This window comes from Teleopsis dalmanni, chromosome 1 (assembly GCF_002237135.1).
Source record: "Teleopsis dalmanni isolate 2A chromosome 1, ASM223713v2, whole genome shotgun sequence".
Lineage (NCBI taxonomy): Eukaryota > Metazoa > Arthropoda > Insecta > Diptera > Diopsidae > Teleopsis > Teleopsis dalmanni.
This window is the reverse complement of record NC_051846.1, coordinates 190,524,575-190,546,497: the sequence shown is the minus strand read 5'-3', so window position 1 is coordinate 190,546,497 and position 21,923 is coordinate 190,524,575. Positions and strand designations below refer to the sequence as shown.

The 21,923-nt window shown below is 29.5% G+C and overlaps 1 protein-coding gene across 1 annotated transcript; it reads left to right on the top strand.

Annotated features, from left to right (window-relative positions):
- Positions 1–2,129: 2,129 nt before the first annotated feature.
- Positions 2,130–21,403, top strand: LOC119670905 (cytokine receptor-like; the record flags this gene model as incomplete). The annotated part of the gene is given in 10 exon segments (XM_038081346.1): positions 2,130–2,269; positions 5,708–5,819; positions 12,545–12,844; positions 14,098–14,614; positions 14,675–14,948; positions 16,111–16,561; positions 16,640–16,760; positions 16,828–17,033; positions 19,483–20,660; positions 20,725–21,403. Coding segments are annotated over 10 exon segments (3,629 nt in total), but the record flags the coding sequence as incomplete, so codon positions are not given.
- Between the last annotated feature and the right edge of the window lie 520 nt (positions 21,404–21,923).

Genomic DNA, 21,923 nt, shown 5'->3' with positions numbered 1-21,923 from the left:
TTCAGATTTTTGCAGACTTTATAGTATCATATCTAATTTTTTATAACAGCCCTTTGACAATAGTTGGTTTTTATTGCATGAACTGAAATAAAATATACAATAAACCATAAATCACTTATTATTATACCAATGAGAATATAGGTTTTTTAATTTGAACGCTTAGCACATAACAGCCTGTTAAGTTAAAATATATATACGCAGTGAAGGAGACAGTATTTATTCTCGGATACTACAACGTGCACACATCTGCTATTGATCAGTTTAACGTAACGTATAAATCATACGTAATGTATAAATGTATTGCCGAAATAACTAAGTAGAATAGATTATTATTATTATTGTTAGGTGATGTAGCACTGCGACCGTCGGGTCTATTGTGTCCCCTTCTGGTCTTAGAGTAGGTCTTTAAGCTCTGTTGCGTCAATAAAAAGTAGTATAGAACCTACTTTATAGAGTTTTATTGCCTCTTCTGTAAGAATATACATTCCTACGAGCCTGTTTCGTATGTGCATTAGCGCAGAATAGATTAACAACTAGACAAAATTATTCATATATATATATGTATGTATCTCCTGTTTCGTATGTGCATTAGCGCAGAATAGATTAACAACTAGACAAAATTATTCATATATATATTTGTATGTATATGCGCATTTTTAACACAAACTTGTCCGTCTTTTGTGTGTAAAATCTGGAAGCAATCAAATTCATCTCTACATAAATTTTTTTAGCAAGGTGTAAATTAATTGAAAGCCAAAATAAATGTAAGACTTTAACCCACTAATATCACCGCGATATCCGATGATTACAAGAACAGAACAGAGCATAAAGCTCAAACGTTATGATTCTTGTCGTCAATTAGTAATATTGAGTTGACCACATTTTTTTTTTTTTTTTTGAATGGGAGAAGAACTTGAAAGTCTAGGGTTAGTAGGAGTTTCTACCGTATCTTTCAGGAGCCACTGTTAGATAATACATCTGACTGCGTCCGCTCAGGACGCTAAAATCGTTAGTCTGGTAACCGTCCACTTGCTTGTGGAAACAGTTTTTCCCGCCGTCGAAGTTGTTTAGCCCCTCTCAATTCTCTCATCAGAGAGGAAATAGTGGAAACCGCCGATGCCGTTTAATGCCGAACTATGCATGAAGGGTACCAAGTTGCCGGTCTATAACTCTGCTTCTAACTCCGCTCTCAAATGTCCGAATCTTGGACAAGTGAACAGCACATGTACTGCGTTCTCTTCCAACTATAGAAAAGCATTACACCAGGGATCATGTACTAGGTGAAACCTGTACATGTAGGCTTTAAAACAGCTGTGACCTGACAGAGCTTGCGTCAGGTTGAATTTTCGTCTGTATGTTTTCATCTGTCAGCATTGCTGTTGTGTTATTTCAACTGATCTTATTGGAAATTGGGTAAATAGTTATAGGATTTTAATAGTACTTTGTGCTTCTTTTCTAAATATCTAAAGCGTTGCACGATTTGCGTTCTTACTGCATTCCTACTTGAGCACATTGCATATTTGATGCTGTGAGGAGTTGGTAGGTGACCTGAAGGAGTTGACATTCATCAACCACATGTTCTATGCTTTCAGCAAGGTTTGTGACGTATTCTATGGTTTCAGCAAGATTTTGACAGTTGGTCTGTAATGACTATCTGTCAGTTGAAAACGGTGAGGGTTTTTAGAAAGTATATGTAGTAGCTTAACATCTATGTCAAATGGAGGTTCAATTAACTATGTTTTCTTTTTAACTACTCTTCAATGTTAGGACTGACTGCATAGATTTATATCTATATCTAAAAATAAGTCTATATTTTTTTTTAATCTTTTTTTTTATATCTATCTTGAAATATATAAAGAACCTCTGATCACTGTTGCTATTCCTGAGATAGACTTGTTTTGATTGATTGATTGACTAAAAAAGGAGATAACCCATATATATTTTCACTATGATAACAGATTTCAACCTATATAGCGACATATAAATATATCCATTTAAATACTATTAAATAAGTTGTATATTATAAGTTATATTAAGTATTATCCTCTATATACGTATTAGAATATATTTTCAATATATGTATATATTGTTATTAACATAATTAAATAAATAATAATTTTTTTTTGCAGTTGTAACGCCGATTAAAGTGGAAGCTGAAATAGGTGCTTCGTTTAATATTACGTGTGTCGTTAATAAAGAGCACGGGGATAGTAGAGATATTTATTTTCAAGAGAAATATAGTTCGCAGAAATCCAAAAATCCAGTAATTGTAAGTATTTTATTTTTAAATTAAATTAACTATAACTATATGTACATATATAAACTCAATGATCCTACCTAATTCAGGTTATTATAAATAACTACAAGATAAAAATGAGACGATGCAAAGAAGCGCACATAATTCGGTTTAAAATATGAAATTAACTTGAACAGATAGGACAGATGTAAAAGATAGAATTGCTTAAGATTAAATGCATTTTACACCATAAAAAATCTAAAGTTCTTTTTGACTTCATGACTTTTCAGCTGAATTTTTATTTTTTTAATGTTTCAATTATTCTCACGATCTTCTCAAACTCAGTAAAAATACCTTAATGGTTAATTAACCTGTGCAGATAAATAATGAAAGAGTTTATGAAATAAAGGTTTTTGTCATATAAAAAAAGATTTAGATATTAGATTTATGTCAAAAATTTTCTTACTTACAGATAATTTTTGATGAAATTGGGAATGAAATAAATTAAATTTATTTAAATAAATTTTATAAATTTTAATTTTTAGCATTGTCCTAAATTTACATTAAACAAAAGCTCTAGGCAGCTAATTTCATTCATTTTGACATGAAGAGAAAAAAAGGAATTTTATTTCAAAAAATAGAGGTAAACATTAAGAATATTTTCAAATCGAAAGTTTTAAATCAAATGATTTCAAAAGCTGATGGACAAATCTTTACCATTTTTTTGAGCTACAAGTGTCAGAAATTGAACACAACCTAATTGCTTTTCCTATGTCTCGGCAAGTAAATGCCTGACTCGAGCTAACACTCTCCTTCTCCTTCGTATAGATCTTGTCTTACTCCGAGATCACGTTAGTATTACTTCGCAGTAGCCTATCACCCTATCAGTGACCCTATCAGTGATTAATGAGTCCTCATTAGTGCATTAGGCAATATTAGGCTTCTTATTAATGATTGAAAATTTCCACAAAATTGTGTGAGGCCAGATAAACTGCTGCTTTGGGCGATGAGGAAATTAGGTCACGTTAAGTTAATCTAAGACAAAGCATCTAAACCTTTTGTTCAAAGTTAGTTCAAAGTTCAAAGTTTATTAGAGCCTGTTTTTGGATCAAATGTTTATTGATCAGCGTGTTTAGTGGAATTTAAACCTTAGATCCCATGTACTACAGATCTAGTATACATACCGTCCTATTAACACTGTCCAGAAGGAGTTATTATCAAAATAAATATTGTCATTATTCATTGTTATAAAAACAAATAACAGCATTTTTAACTTTCTGATTTCTGTTTTGTCTCTTGAGCAGAATCCCTTGCTTTTTACAAAGCATTTGTACTATTACTTTGATTATCAAACAGCTATCAATAACATCATATTCAAATGAGATGGCTTAGAAGTTCGACAGTGTTGTTAAGGGAAACTGTATTACCAAGGGGCCAAGCAAAAAAAGGAATTTGGGAGATTAACTTTAAAAATGACTCAACATCCTTTAGTAGAAAACATATTGAAAAAAAATATGTTTCCACTTAAAAAATCTTGTTTGGTCATAATTGAACAATATATGCTGTGCTTTAAAGTATACGTCTATAAAATTATCAGAATAACTTATTATCAGAATTCAACGGAGCTCGAATTAAAATAGATAATCCAAATAGTTTCCAACAAATAGTTTCCAAATAGTTTTCAATAATCCAAACTATTGAGTAAAACTGCTTTAGACATTAACTAGGGTTTGATCAAACAAAGAAGAAAGCAGATTGGATAATGCAAATGAATGACATCCTTTTAGTTGCCTTCAATGTGACACACTCCAAGAGTTAGTATTACATTCAAAAACAACAACAGTAGTTGTGGTGGTGGGAAAGAAGAAACCATCAAACTCTTTTTATATTACTATTTAGCTTTCAAGAACGAAAAATTGACAACATTAGGTCAAGGATATACTGAAGGATATGTCTATATTGCCAACGTTTCTCTATCAAGGCTACTATATTACTACTATAATATTACAACTATATTATGTTATATACATAATATGTTTCAGTGAAAGATAATGCTTTAGTCGTTCTTCTAGGATCATGTTATATAACGATGATGAGTCTTTTTCGTTGGCTGCCAAATAAGAAAATCGATGACTATGTTAAATTACTTGTTTGTTTTCTTTGAAGCAATTCTTATACGTAGCATTTAAATATTACTTTTAGTTGTAAAAAATATGTACAGATATAAGTATATTTATATATTACTAGCTGACACGGCGAACTTTGTGTCACTCACTCGTTTCTAATGATCGACCAAGAGCAGTGTGAACTCGATCTCTTTCTTGCTTTGCTCACTCATTTCTAATGATCGACCAAGAGCAGTGTGAACTCGATTTCTTTCTTGCATGGCACTTCGCTTTGGTGGCATAATTGTGGTGTTAAATAAAACGTATTTCCCTCTGATTTTAAAAAATTAAATTAGATTAATTATTCTATTTCACTTAATATATTTATTCCAAACACACTGTACGAATGTAAAAACCAAAGTGACTTTTCACAATCTAACAATCTAGGATTGCTAAATTGTTTTAAATGATATTGGAAATTATATTTCAGAACCCCAACTGTGATTTTAATAAAAATTTGCAAAAGCCTTCCCGGAGATATACCTAATAATTTCCTAAATTTTTACGGTGATTGGATATATGGTTTTTAAATTCATCGAGTACAGACAGACAGACAGACAACATTCATTTTTATATACATATATAGAAGATTTAACTTTGTTTGCGTTAATAAAAAGTAGACTTTATTATATTGCATTTCTGAAGTAGACAAATTTCACTATAAATTTTTAATTGCTGCTAAATTATATCAAATCTAATCCAGTAAGTACGATAAATTGTGACGAAGTGGAAAATATTAAAAAACTCGCTTCTGGGAATAGAACATATATCAATTTCTTTTGGGCTGCCATTTGCCATGCATTTTAAACGAATTCGCATTATGTGTTTTAACTGATTTAAATCACTTCTGGTGCCTACGAGTAAATTATGGCTTATAAATAACTAAGATACTTTTGTGCTAAGCTCGAGCCCATGAATATGAATTTACTTGTGGTCTCTATCTTTTCCCATGCATAGAAGTGCACGTCTTGGTTAGTCGCCAAGTTGACACAACTCATTTTTGTTTTTTATGTTTCTTTCTGTACTTATAAATTTCTTTGCAATTATTTATGTAAGTTTTGTGTGCTTATATAAGTTTTGTGAGTAACCATTTACATACAGTATAGATCTTTACAAACTTCACAAGACAGACAGACAGACAGACTTTTTAACAAATGCGATTGCTTTTTTATTACTTTTAAGAATTGTAAAAACTTGTCAATCTCATGTGACACACGATCGATTTATGTATTGTAACTGTTTTTTTATAAGGAGTTGATTTTCTGAAATATCTGTTTTTCTATTTTCTCATATGTTTTCTTTATAGATAGTGGATAAACAAACTGCGGTGCTGGCATTCCATAATGCAAGTGAACATGTGGAAGTATATATGTGCATGGTTGGGAAGAATGCCATTGGAACAAGTGCAGTTTACATAGGTATGTAACTTTTGATTTTATGCTTAAATATAAATTATATTTTTAATTATGTTAGTTTATGTTTTTAATGTATTTTTTTTATTGTATTATAAAATATATTTAATTAATTACTAGTTTTGATTTGTGTCAAAACTCGTATTTCAATTACCTAAAAATAAAAACCAAAAAATATTTTCTGCATAATTACTGAATATAATAATATTATATATATAAATATATATATATATATAATATAATAAATAATATAATATAATATAATATAATAATAATTCTGAATATAATAATCTGAGTAATCAAGCTTAAGAATTAAACTTTATAGCTTAAAATTTTAAGTTTACAGTTTACGTATTTATTTATTTTCACTTAAGGACTACTCATCACTGTTTAGAGCTTATAAGTGCACTTTGATCTGCATTTGTCATCATGATCGTACTAAGTGATTTATCGACTGAACATAATATAGACTGGGTTCTGAATTTGTATATTGACCAGAATATATCTTACAAAGACACATTTATATATGCCTTGGAATTAGTTTTAGGCGCACTTTCTTCAAAAGGATTATTGATTAGATCAAAGCATACTCGGAGAAATTTCATTTCTTATTGGCCATAAGCTTGAGATTCACTAGAGTTGGTTACCGTATTTCATTTCATTAAGACGAGAGTCGATCTGTCAAATTTTCTTGCCCAATCGAACGTTTCAAAGTAATCTATCATTGCTGTACTTTTGTTAGCGGGCATAAATATTTTTCATAAGTACATATGTCGAATCAAATGACACTTTACCTGTCAAGCCATGTAAAACAGCTGTCAATTTTGGGGTAATTTTGCTATTCTAGCAAAACAACTAGAGTAGTGATTCCCAAAAAATTGCACGTGAATGAAATTTAACAGGTATGGATACATTGCTTGTAGTTTATGCACTGACACCTTAATTACTAGAAAATAAGCCAAAAAATTATAAAGTAATTATACTATATACCTATTTGATAGCCTATATAATCTACCTATCTACTTATACAATTCATTATACATTATACTAGAGATGTATAAGGCATATTAAAATAATCATACAGTTTATTATTCTTAAAGTTTGTGGTCCCTATGAAAAACAAAAATATCATAGTGATTCTTGGTCAAAAAATAGTTTGAACTAGAGTGTTATAAATTAATTTCAAGTATTATACAAGTCACTCGACATTTATCAATCGAAAACGATATTTACACTAAAAGTGAATCTCGATTGAAAAAACCACCTCAGATTTACCAATCGAAATTGGCATAAGTACAAGGTGCCGAACTGTAACTGTGGCCATTTACACCATTTTTGATGCAAAAAAAATCTTATAAAAGTCTTATAAAATAATAAAAGTTATTTTTATATTTTAACATATATTCAGCAGAATTAGATCTAAACACTTCTCTCACAAAGTTCTTAGTAGAGAAATTTTAAATGCGTATTTATAGCTATCAATGGTGACGTGGCAGAAGGCACGTGAGTAGTAAATACTCACGTATGTATTATAACATATAATTAAATAAATATAATAAAATACTAATTTTCTAACAATAATATTATGTGAAAGATTTTATATATTTACAACCATAGTAAGTTTAAAATTTACAGATAAAAACATTATGCCTATATCTTATATATAGTTATATTAATGATAATTAAAAAATTTATAAATTATTAAAAATCTTTCATTGACATTTATAAAAAATTTTATACATCATTTCCTCTACGCCTCCACAAGTACCCATTACTTACAATAACAGATTGTATAGAAGTACATATATCAGTAAAAATGCCCTGCTTTAACAAATGCTCTTCCCTAGTTGTATTTATCTTTTACCGGTTTTTTTTTATTCATATATTGCTTGTATACATGGTATATGTACTAAGGGCATGTCCATTCTTAAATTGTAATTACTTTGAATATTCTGATTAAAAAATAATTACCCTTTCCTGGAAAAAGTTATGAAGAACTTTTGTATTTTTGTGAAAAATACAGCTGTACCAGGAAAGGTTGTACATAGCAAAAAAATGCAATGAAGAAAATTTAAACAATTGTGATTGCATTCTTGAAGCTTTGTGGGTTTTTGGGGTGTTCTAATTGAAAAGAACTATGTCAGGAAAAAAATAACTATTTTGGGTGTGAAAGCAGAACTATTCCAGGAAGGTTTAAAGATTTCTTACAGTATACGTAGCAAAAAGTTTAATGTATAATAGATAATTCAGGTGTAATAGTCATCCACTAGGTGCATAAAATATTCTGCATCAAATATAGATAATTCAAGTGCAGTAGTCGTTCACTATAACGATTACAGAATTGAGCGAATGTCCATTTATAAAAATGTCTAAATTCACGAACGACTAAAATCTTGTTTAACAATTACAACAGAAAAAAATATATCTTTAGCCAACTGTAGAGAAACAGAAGTGTTTCTTGCCTATGAGAGTGATGTTAGTATAAAAATCCGCTTTGATGCAATGCGTTTTTACCATAAAAAAGTTGCTAAAATCAATCAAGGAGTGAATTTGAGACACTAACTTAATCCAGTTAAGTCAGTTCAGTATAATTCAGCAGTAAAGTATATGTAGTATTATTTTGTTCTGGCAGCAAACTCCGGTACTCTATATTGCTTTTCGACATTATCTATGTGTGTTGAAGTTAGCTATGTTAACTTATACTAAAACAAAAGTGTGACTTTATAAATTCACATATCTTTATATAATATATTAAACCTATCTTGATACTTAATCCTTACTAATCAATTATTCATTTAACTAAATTAGTTAAGATTATAATGTAAATAAAATATGATAATTACACCATATCAAATCGGATTTACCGCCGTTTTTTTTTTTTGTTAATATCGTAAGAAATGCCACACTTTTGAATAAAATTAATTTTTTTCTTAATATGTATTTATTAAATAAACTCTACTAATAAATTTTTTTCTAGATATTTTCTAAATTATGATAACAGAAGATTTTATGGATTTCTTCTTACAGAAAAGTAAGTCAATGTGTGTTTGACTTCAATTTAATTTTCTACGATAATAAATTAATATAATATTGCCAAAATTATAAAATTTAATATTAAGTTGAACTCGACATAACGTCATGAGTTGTTTATATCAACATTATTCAAATCTTACCAATTTTAAATACTTCTGTTTGGAAATCAATGCAAACGTGGTAGAAATTGATATGTAAATATTGATGAAACCATAGTTTTCTACGTACTCTTGGCATTAGGCGAAGCACCTAATTTTGTTTTGTGTGATTATTTATGACTCATCGATTCACTAACTTACTCAGCTTATATTAACCAACCAAATAAATACAAGACAACTTTGTTAAACGCCCTCCTTTTATTGTGATTCCACACATATGTCAAAGATACTTTACTGAAAACATTTCCAGCTGTTAAATGCAAATTTTAAAAATAAAATAAACACTTGCAAAATGTATCGGATAACATTTCTTGTTAATATTATTTTGTACACAAATATACATATCTATATGTATATGTATGTATATGTATTTCTGTATTATGTAGAATGTTTCTGATTTGTTGACAGTAAATTGCAGTTATACCTACATTGAAAGGTGTACAGTTTCAAATTTCTACATTTCTTACATGATAACATAAAAATAGAATTTATAATTCCATAATTCCACAAATAGAAACTGTCACACTCTATGATAGAAAACAATGTCACATAGAAGATACATACATAATATATGAAATGTATAAATTGATGCATAAATATTATTTTGTTTTTGTTTTTTATTGTAAAACTGAAACAAAATAAATGATAAAAATATTTTAATAATTCTGCGGAATTGCTTTGTGTTTGCCTTAAGCCGTGCTGATTTACTTAAACTCGTTTCATAATTTAAATTCAAATGTTAATTACAACGTTTAACTATATTTATATATCATTATGTATATAAATATTAATATTATTTATTTTTCTTTTATATAAATTTGTTGGTGTTAAATCAACCTTCACAAAAATCCAAATCCCAAATAAAAACAAAACAATAAATAAAACATAATATCGATAATACCGAATGATATATGTTGTTTTACACTTGATATGGACGAGATACTCTTTTGAATATTCTTCAATAATATTTAAATCTTTCCAAAAAAAAAATATGATCGTATTTCAAAAAATATAAAATGAAACAGAATTTTTAATAAAAATTTAATTTATTTTTTATTGTTAAATTCGACTACTATTTTCGATATCACAATATCAAATAAATACCTTCTGCTCAAAAAGTATCCGGATTTTATTGTTTGTTAACTACTCCTTAAGTAATAGACCTTTTTTTATTGTTGGTACACCCTTTCTTGACGAGTGGTACAAATTTGAGCGCCATCTGTCAATTAGTTTCTTTACAGCAGCTGTTAATGTGAGACTACCTCAATTGCATTTAGCGATTTTTACTATGGAAAATTCTTGTTGTACGCGATTTTTTGACCAAACACGGCACCGCTGTTCATCGCTCAGGCACCATATTCACCAGATCTGGATCCGTGCGACTTTTTCCTGTTTCCGAAACTCAAATTGTCCATTCGTGGTAAGCGTTTTGAGTCGATTGAATCGGTAAAAGAGAATTCGCTGAAGGAACTAAAAGCCATACCTTCACGGGCCATATGTGTATCGCTTCAGAAGGAGCATATTTTGAAGAAGATAAATTAAATTTGGAATAAAATTTAAATTTGTGTCTTTTATTTACAAAATCCGAGTTCTTTTTGAGCAAAAGGTAAATACATAAAGGATAGAGCCCTGAAATTATTTGCGAAATCTGACAGACTTATCAACACCGCGTTATCAAATCTCAGAATGGTTACAGGCTCCTCGAGGAGGTATCCAGATCTGAGGTCAATTATTGCTTAGTCTGATGAAATGATAAACAATAATCTAGTCAAGGTGTAGAGAGGGGTTTTGAAGAAACCTCGAGTTAAAAAAGGGTATAAGTGCTTAAGTGCACTAGCACAAAACAGCTTCAACATAATAATAAATACTTAATATTTAAATTAAATCAGTTTTAAATTCTTACAAATTAAGAAATTGACTTTGATGAGATTGTCCGCGAGCCGTCGTAGGGAAATAACATAAACGGAAGGGTGAAATTAATTAATTTAAAAGTGAATTCCTAAAGTTTTTTGTTTATTAAATATACGTTTTTAATATTAATATATAAATAATAAAAGAAGAATATCTTACCACTTTTTCAATAAAAATAGAAAATTTGAAAATAAGAAAATGAATAATAATAAAAACACTAGGATCGCACGAATTTATTTCTATACAAATAAATTTAGAAATAAAAAAAAATATAGAAAAAAAGAGTAGCTGTGCTAGTAACTCACAGTTTTATTTGAATGCGGACGCTTTGCACGACATCGTACCCAATCAGTCATTAATGACATTTTGCTTAGGTAGATAGGTAGTTTGGAGAGGCGGCTTTGTTTCCAAAAAAATTCACTTGAGTTCAAATAATGCCTTATTGTGGTACCAAAGAAATAGCATTGCTACGTTCATAGATTAAAATGAGAATATAATCAACGCCGAAAAAGGTAACGATTAGGTAAAGGAAAACCAACCTGGCAGTGCTTTAAATTTCGCTAGTGTGAGAAAAGGAGTCTCAAAGATTATTGATCTTCTCCTAGCTAAAGAAGGGTACTGACACATTAGATGAAGCACTGACACATGAGGTGTTGCTCCTCATCTTCAAAGCTACAAAAGTCGAGGGTGTATTTCGCAGTGGAAGCTACGCCTTCCTATTTCGCAGTGGACCGTCAGCATAGATACCGTGGTGTTGAGCAGGTTTCGCATTAGTTGAAGTAGCTGACTAGTGCGTTTCTAGAATTGCTTGGCTATGCTCAGGTATTATTGTATAATTGTCAGTTTAACTATAGCAAGTGGAACCCTAATATCTGAGAAGTGAATGTCAGAGATAAGAGCAACCCAACACCTCATGATGAATTAGAACTTAAAAGAATAAAGCAAACACTGTGTATTGAGAAATATGAATTGCTCTTATTCGTAGAAAGAGCACAATAAATCTTAAGATGGCAATCTATAATATATTGTAATAATGTATATATGTATATGGTATAGTACTTTTCACAAAAGACTACCATGCAAACGTTTTTATATAAGTACATTGCTATTATTTTTGTGATTATTATTGTTGTACTTATTTTGTATTTCTTGAAATCACGTGTAATATAAATTTTTAATTAATTTTAATTAATGTTTAATTAAAAATAAATATGCATATCTGAAAATTAATTCGGTAAGCAACAAAAATACTATTTTATAGGCATAATAAATACTATATATCTACACCTCTATATTTGACAAAACATATGCTTAAAAAATATATCTCTGGCTCTGACTTATTATGTGCTAAATGGTTGTTAATATAAACAATTGAAGGTTTATTTCATGATTTAATCGATACCAGCAATAAATGTTTTTTAAAAAAGCTTATTTATAATTTCGTAGAATATAAACAATAGCATGGACATAAATTCATCTGAAAATAAATTGCATTTCAATTTATTTTAAGATACAGATACTTTCTACTCAATTTTCGCTGAGGAAAGGCAAATAAATTTATTTATTGAATAAATATTTTATTAAACCTATTTATAATTATTTTATATTAAATTTTTATTTATCTTCTAGGTAAACGTCCTCAGAATGTGACAAATTTCACATGCAGAAATTACGATTACATTAACATCACATGCAGTTTTAACAAACCACAGAACAATATTTTAACCACATATAATTTAAGTTACATATTAGATAATATGCGTTCAACAAAATATCCAATGGAGTCCTGTGAACCTAAAGAGAGTTCAGTTTATTGTTGCTATAGATCTAAAATAGGTCTGAAAAGAGAATTTTATAATTTTACGCTGGAGTCGAATAATTACTTGGGTACAAATATTCAACATTTTTCATTGGATTTATATAAGAATGGTGAGTTCATATGATTTAAAATATTATAAATATTTACTAAAGTTTATCATGTTTCATATATTTATGGACGATTTTAAATGCTTCTTCTTTTTAAATATTTTTATTTCTTCGGGTTTGACATCATTTAAAACGTTTAGCAGTTGAAGCGATCATTTTGGTTCATTATAGTTGTACAAAACTTTTTGCTCTTTATTATTTAATCCATCTATTATTATGTTTATTATCATATAAATTTTAAGTGAATTTAGGAGAATTTAGTAGAGTTTTAGTCATGTATTCGACACTAAGAGACATACTTGCAAAGATCAATTCTATATCTTTATTATTTTTATTTTATATTATAAACCTATTTCAATTGGAAAATTATTGTCAAACTTTATTTTTATAAACATAATAATAGATGTATTAAATAATAAAAAGGAAAAAGAGGATTTTAGTCATATATTCAACATTAAGAGACATACTTGCAAAGATCAATTCTATGTCTTAATTATTTTTATTTCATATAATAAACCTATTCCAATTGGAAAATTATTATCAAACTTTTTCTTTATAAAAAATGTTTAAACTAAAAACTCGAGCACAATTTATTAATAGAATTATATGATATTCACATAGCAAATTTAAATTTAAATCAATTTATAGTTTATCAAATATTTTATATTCACTATTTATCTATACTGAACGAAGATGAATCAAAGGATTCAGAATATAGTCTAGTGTTACTTTATTTGCTAAAGCTAACTTTTCTGTAGCGATTTACGATTGAGAAAGCATGCTTATATTTAATGAATTAATATAAATATAAATATATATTACTTAATAATGAATTAAGTAATATATATTTATATTGTTTTTCTAAACGTATATGTCTACAAATCCCTCTTCATCGTAACTGAATTTCTGTAAGAATCACAACTATAAAAACTTTCATTCGACCCAGTTGCATGTGTTCAGAGTCCATGTTAATTTTAGTAGTTCGTTAAAATACAACTATTATGTAGCAATCTTGTTTACCTTAGCAACATTCTATTTCAATTTTGAACTTTATACTATATAAGGGAACGCATTGAATATACACTATACTCCAGAGCCCCTAAAGTGATATAATGCGATATTGTAAAACTTATTGCCTTCAAAACTTATTCAAATCCTTCATAGGGCTTTTCTGTTGATATTACGCCATTAATTTCCTAACATGTTTTATAAGTCTATTTCAATATATAACGACTCCTCGCTTTTTATTTTTTAAGTTGTGCCTGAAAAATTATACGTTGAAGCTAAAAATATTACGGACAAAAGTGCAACGCTAGTATGGAATCAACATCAAACAGAGTTCTATAAAGAAATGGGTCTTGAATATGAAATTTTATTACGATACGAAGGACGTCATTGGCATCAGTACAAAATTGTTCAATGGAATAGAACATTAAATGTTAATGTACAATTAGACCTGCCGTTTGCTTATTATAAATATGATTTTAAAGTACATGTTAGGGTAGCTAAAAGGCCTAATGACGACGTAATTTCTTCAATTTGTTTTGATGATGATATATTCAATGCAAATAATATGTGGAGCAAATCATTTGAAAATAAATTTGAAACAAAATCAAGAACACCGGATTTCGCACCAAAGACCGCAATAGGAAGTTATTATATTGGTCAAAGTACAACTCAATTATATTGGCACGATATGGAAAAATATGAAAAAAATGGTGCCACATTTCATTATATCGTTCGAGAAATTGATCAATATTCCAGTAATAAATTGTAAGTAATAATATTTTTTTAGTAATTGTGTAAGTTTATTTATATCGTTTGCTTATTTAGTGTGAATCAATGGACCACTAATAGTTCTGAAATAATTTTGAACACAACTGATAGCCGTACTTATACTGTTTCAGCCTGGAATGAAATTGGTGAATCTAATGATAAATCAATTATTCGTGTTTTTGAAGCAGAAACGTTACGAAACCCTAGTAATGTTGCTTCAGTTTATCATAACGATTCTTATACGTTAAAATGGATCACGCCCAACGAATTACCAACCAACTATACAGTTTATTGGTGTTTATCCGCCAGAGAACAACAAGACAAATGCAATGTAAGTACTTAAATAGAATTAATAGTTTTTTAGTATTAATCAGTATTTTTAGTATTAAAAAAATATTACATATATGGCAAGTATTTATTATTTATTTATTTTATCTTATTTTCTCCAACTGCATGTGAAATCCAAATTGGTTGTTGTCAAAAAGCAGGTACTATCAAAATAATTTCTTATTGCGTGCCACACAGATGGATATTCAAATGGGAATTCGTCAGTGGAGTTCTCTCTCTACAATACTTTTTTTATTATTTTCAACGATATCGACACTTACTATACTCTTCATATGCCTTTCATATCCAGACAGGATTTTTTGAGAGAACATGTTTGCATTCCCACAATGTTTTTGAGACGCACTTATCTAATATCTCTAGACAATTTACATGTAATCCTTCCTACTCAGCACATAAAAAAGGTCACTATAAAGGTTTATGTTCAAGCGGTGGTCATGTGGGATAACAGCAGCCCAATTTGGCCCAAGCGTGTTAATTAAAAAAAAAACGATATCACTAACCTACTGCCTACCTACATGTAACTAATACTAACTTCCGTACCAAAAGTAGATCAATTCTAATGTTTCCCATCTGTTTATCTGTACTACTGTTCAAAAAAAATTTAACATTATTGTTTAACCGTATTATTAATCAATACGACAAAGATGGTGAGGTTCATTCAGCTGCATTTGTTCCTATTTTCTACTCCACTTTTAAGTTTCTATATACATATATATCCACTAACATTCTTCTCACCCCATCCAACATACCTTTAGAGATTTTCTGGTTGATTTATAACAATAATTCAACAATTACTACCGACTTGGATAAAATTTTTAACTATTCCCCTGAATACACGAGTCTAGACTTTTAAGTTCCAAGAACGGCCGACTCTACATCTCAGAGTCACTCAAAACCACAACGACTAAGTCCCGTTCTCCACCCCAAAGTGAATTTACAAGCATATCCCTGCGGGTTACTACAACAACATCTGGACTTTTATATATTAAGTATTTAAATAGCGTATACTGAATTCTAATACTCATGCAAATTTTTTTATTAAATTAGTAAAACAAAAAATTAAGTTGCAATGACACATCGGTATATATATTTATATATAGTTTAATTTTATTTTTTATTACAATTAATAAATTTATATTTTATAGGGCACCATAAATTTTGTAAAAGTAAATAATAATGAGACTAACTACACAACGCCACCTCAAAAAGTCTCTCTTAATTTAGCTGTATCAGCTAATTACCCCAATTATAGTAGTGGAATGATATGGTCTAAATGTGCAGCAGATATATTAAGTGATCTCACAGAACTAAGTGCAGAAGTACGGGAGAAATCTTCCAATAATATACATATACAATGGAGTTTGGATAATGTCTGTATTTCAATCATTAAAGGCATTAATATTACCTACTGCCCATTATCAAGTGATAATATCATGGGAAAATGTAACAATATAACGTTATCTGGACAAGTGATACATTACTCTTATAACATAACTAATCTGAAATCGTACACAAATTATACAATCTCAATACGAATGTATTCAAAAACAAAAAGAGGACCCATAACTACACTAACGGAGCGTACAAATGAATCTGGTACGTATATTTAGAAATTTATAGTATGTATGTGTAATTTTAAGAATAAAAAAAAAATTTGAAATTGTAATTTTGTAGCTCCAAGTGCTCCGAGAGACTTAAGAATTTATAATGATTCAGTAACAAGTAAATCAATCAATATCTCATGGCTACCACCATTGGAATTTAATGGACGACGTATTGATCACTACACTATTAAGTAAGGATTATATAGCGCTATTAAAATATTTTCTTAAACAATTTTCTATTTTATACAATCTTAACAGTTTCAAGAAAATAAATTCTACAATAGACGAACACAGAGATATTCTCTATGAAAATGTAAATACAACTAATAACGATCATGATCGTCGTATCAATTTTACTTTAGGAAGCCTGAATAGTTATACTGAATATGAAGCTAATGTAACAGCATACACAGTTAATAATTCTGTAGCAAGTAATAGTGTGAGATTCAAAACTCTAATTGGGGGTAAGTATAAACTAAATTAATGACTTAATAATCGATTTTATTACAATGAATTAGAAGGTTACAAATTAAAAATTTAGTAGGATATATATCATTCTTTTATATATCATATACTAACTAAAGGTTAGCTATTTATGGGCCAATCTGTCTCCAAATACATAATTCATTACTGTATGTACTAATCTATAAGTCCCGTTTCTAAGAATTCATAATAAATAAATTATAAATACATTATTGGTTTTATATGGAACATAAAGCAGAATATATTTACCATATCTATTATTTCTTAATTTCTTTAACTGTGTTTTTCTTTTTTTATCTGCTTGCTCTTAATTTTAAAATGTCATCAGTAGTTTACAAATATAGCAGATAAAGTACATCAGACAAATATTCTTCTAAAAAATTAAGCTAATATACATATAATTATACATTGTGACCGAAAAGTTTCCGGTCATAAATAAATAAAACGCAAAATTCTTAATCTTCATCAATATTTATTTTATCTCCTTCAAAATATGCTCCATTAGAAGCGATACACAAATGCCAACGTTTCTTCCAATCATCAAAACATTTTTTATAGGCGCTTTCCGGTATGGCTTTGAGTTCCCTCTGCGAATTCTGTTTTACGTCTTCTATGGATTCAAAACGCGTTCCTCTGAGTGGTAATTTGAGGTTGGGAAACAGGAAAAAGTCACACGGTGCAAGATCAGGTGAATACGGTGGCTGTTCGATGGTATTTATTGAATGTTTGGCCTTAAAATCGTTGATAATGTTGAACAAATTGAGGTGAATCGGAACAAGCCGGGCGTTGACACGTCGCATACACAAATTGTCCACCAAAATCAAACGAGCCATCTCACGACCGATGCCTAGCTCTCGTGCTATCTCTCTAACACTCACATGAGGATTTTTGAACACGATTTCCTTTGCCTTTTCAATGTTTTCGTCGGTGGTAGAGGTCGAAGGTCGTCCAGAACGCGGCATGTCTTCGACGGTCGTACGACAGTCCTGAAAGGCTTTGTACCACTCATAAACTTGAGTTTTCGATAAAACTGATTCCCCATAAGCCTTTTGTAGCATTCGCAACGATTCTGCACACGAAATTTCGTTCGAAAAACAAAATTTGATGCAAACTCTTTGTTCAATATTTTTTTCCATTGTTTTTTTCGCAACGCACTACTGAGGTGAACTGGTTTCAACAGCTGCCGTAAACGAACTGTCTGACAGATCGCGCTCATTTTTGGCATAGTAATTAAGGACAGTGCTGCCAAACTACATAAACTTAAAATATCGAAAAATATACAGCGCGCGAATTTTAAATGAGAACCTCCGAAAACCTTTCGGTCACAATGTATACATATATTCTTTAACATGACAATATAAAGATAAGCATAACAAATAAACTTATACTTTATGTATAAATAATTATATGTATTATAATTATTATTATATTGTCCACATTACTAGCAGAAGCTTAGGGTTTCTATATAAGTTTACCATTTATTTCTTCTAACTGCCATTGATCTTTTAAGTCATGTTGAGAAAAATATTCTGGGGTCTTTCTTTGAGATCAATGTTTCAAAAAAGTTGGCATAGTTCTTACGTTATGGACTCAATACATAACTAGAAAAGTGGGACTTGTCACTTGCGATTTGGCAGCAGTGCTCTCAATCTAGAAACATCTACTCATGAATAGTGGAAGAGTATGAAACAGTCGAATACTTTTCTATCTGTCCTATTCCCGCTATTAGCAAAACGAATTTCCTGGGCAATTGTCTTATTTACATTTTTATGAAAGTGTCCAATTCTAAAATTAACAACATCATGTTTTCTGGTTCCATATTTAAAATCAGCTAAGGTCACATATAAAGCAAGGGCAAGGGTAAAATCTAAGTAGGTTGACCAGCTAGAACGGCTGCCACAATAACTCAACCCTACATATGCCACATGGGCACTCCTTGCGGCAATACTATATACATCAAGAAGAATAGTTTCAACATTCATGTTGGACAACTAATGTGGTGGTGGCACAAATGAAACAGCAGCACTGTTATAATGTTGTGGTCAGTTGTTGACGGTAGAGAGCAAAAATTGTAGCTGTTATTGGTGGTTGTTATTATTGTAAACAGCTGAGATCAGATGACATAAAAAATATTACAAATACATATACATGGGTTAGGATGTGGTTAGGTAAAGGTAGTGTGAGAGGAAAGGAGATTGCTTCGGATCAAAAACGTTTTATGAATGGGCGGGATTTTCATTGAACTCAACTTGTGTCAAACTGGAGAAACCTGGCCACTTTATTAGGACTTAGTCAAATGCGTAGTACGTGGTTGTCTTTAAGGTCTTATCAAAGGTCTTGTAGTCAGTTTCAGTATTTTGTAATTTCAACATTTATTATATACATATGAGTATTTTTTGTAATAAATTTTACGGTTGTTTTACTTTGTAGTGCCTGACAAACCAGAGGATGTAAATATTACTATCGGGGACACTACTAGTGAAATTATATGGAGTCCACCAAAATTACCATCCGGGCGTGTAGAATTCTATGTCGTTAGTATGATAACGCAATATAACAATTCTTACGAAGAAAACGAAGCGTTCTACTACGTTAACGGCAATAGGTGCGAATTTCATACTCCACCTTGTACTAAAACGTGGAAAATGAAAGTACGTGCAGTGAATATTGCTGCAAAGGATGAAATCGATCGTACAACTTTTTCAATCATAGGAAATGCGAGACATAGTAGAGAAACAAATCCAGCAATCAAAAGCAATGTATTCGGTAATATACAAACATTTGACTCCATCACAAATAAACCAGAAAAGTACAGCACACCACAAATTGGAAAACCATCTACCAATTATGAATGCTTAAATTCAAAAAATATAGATAGAAGATATAAAAATTACGTAGATACATTAAATGCATTTGACAAAATGGATGGCACCGAAGAATACATTTTCATACGCTCAATTTGGGTAGATGGTAAAATGTTGCACGCAAATGGTTGTACACCTCCATTTAAAATTTTTTATATTTTCATATCAGTTATTTTTGGTTTATGCTTCATATTCTCTTTCTTCATGGTATATAAGAAGTGCTTAAAATGGAATAATATAAAACCAATTTTACCACAAGGATTAGAAGATCATATACCCAATAGCAATTTTGGCTGTGATAAAGGTGTAATAAGTTACGATAGTAAAATAGATAAAAGTAATCGACAAATATCTGGCAGTAATGATTGTTTAGTGCCAAAGTTTCACAAAGAAAATCGTTTCCTACTCGATAGACAGTTTTCCGATTCACTAGCGTCATTAACACCAAACAGTAGCAAAACATCTAATTACGAACAGTTAGAAACACCTTCATTGCCTTCAAAAAGTAACAATATAAATTCATGTAGCTCAGATTCAGTTGACATAAATGATTTTAGTAAAATAACATACCAATGCCAGTCATCTGGCAATTCCTCTATGGAATCAAGCGAATATCAACAAATGCAGGACAATTGGCAAGTAGATCATGAGTCTCCTAATGATATTAAACAGCAAACACTAGATACATTTAATGAGCCCAGCTTAATACCAAATGGTTATGTACGACCTAATACAATTCTCATGGTAAGAATTAAATTAATATTATCTTTTAAATTTGTTATACTCTAAACTGTAATATTTATTACAGTTTCAAGATCCAGCGAAACAATTACAACTACAAAATCAAATATCACAACAGTTACCAACTGATGGTTATACAACATTGGAAGCGCTTGAAAAGCACACACCAGATAAATTAAATGAGGATAGTATGACAACAAACCCATCCCCATATGTGCAATTAACGGCTTTACAACAAGATGTAGAAACAACAAATGAAGCGAATAAAATGGCAGATATTCAATATAATAATAACAACAACTACAATTATAGTAGTAACCATAATGCAATTGGTGGATATGTTACTCCCACACAACTCGCGAATATGGCCAAATTACAAACTAAGCCTTTAGGGTAAAATAAGCATAAATGTAACGAATAGGTATACGAGTACCCACTTTTTCCACAGTTTATTTTGTTAAGTGCATTTCCTTTTCAATTTAGTATGTTCCTATCCAGTTCCTTTTTAAATATTTATGTATCAAGAACCATGTTATTTTCAATCTATTAAGCACTATTTATTATGGGTGCTTTAACATCAATCTCTCCAATTTTAGGCCTTAAAGATAATGTTATGTATTTCTATATTTATCATTTAGCTTATTATAAATTAAAATATGTTAAGTAACTTACGAATATACTCGTATTGTTATAAAGAAATTAGTTGCTATAGAACAAGCCATTAATTATATTTTTTTTTAATTTTGATTTAAACAGCCAGAAGAAACAATTTCTATATAATTAATTTACACCTTTACGAATGTTTATAAATTTAAAAACAAACTTTAGAAAAAAAAAACTGTGCTTAACATAATTTGATATTAAATACTCGTACATATTTACAAATACAACTAAAATCTTAGTTTACTTTTCTTGAATATAAAAGACTAAAATATTGTGGATTGACTGAATTTATATTAATAATAAAACATTCCTTATGTATCATAATTGTTATTAATGTTAGCTAAAATTGTTATTACTTTTTAAAAAAAAAAAATTTTTAAGCATTGCATTTTATTTTATAATAAGATATGCATTATGTGTAATATATATATATATATATATTATATATATATAAATATATAAATAAATACGTAAGGTGATTATTTTAAGAATCTCTAATATATACGTACTAAGATATCATATTGCTGTACTTATATTTAATGTGTGTTTAAAGTAACCAAAAATATTAATTTAAATTTAGTTTTTAAGCTAATTAAATAATGG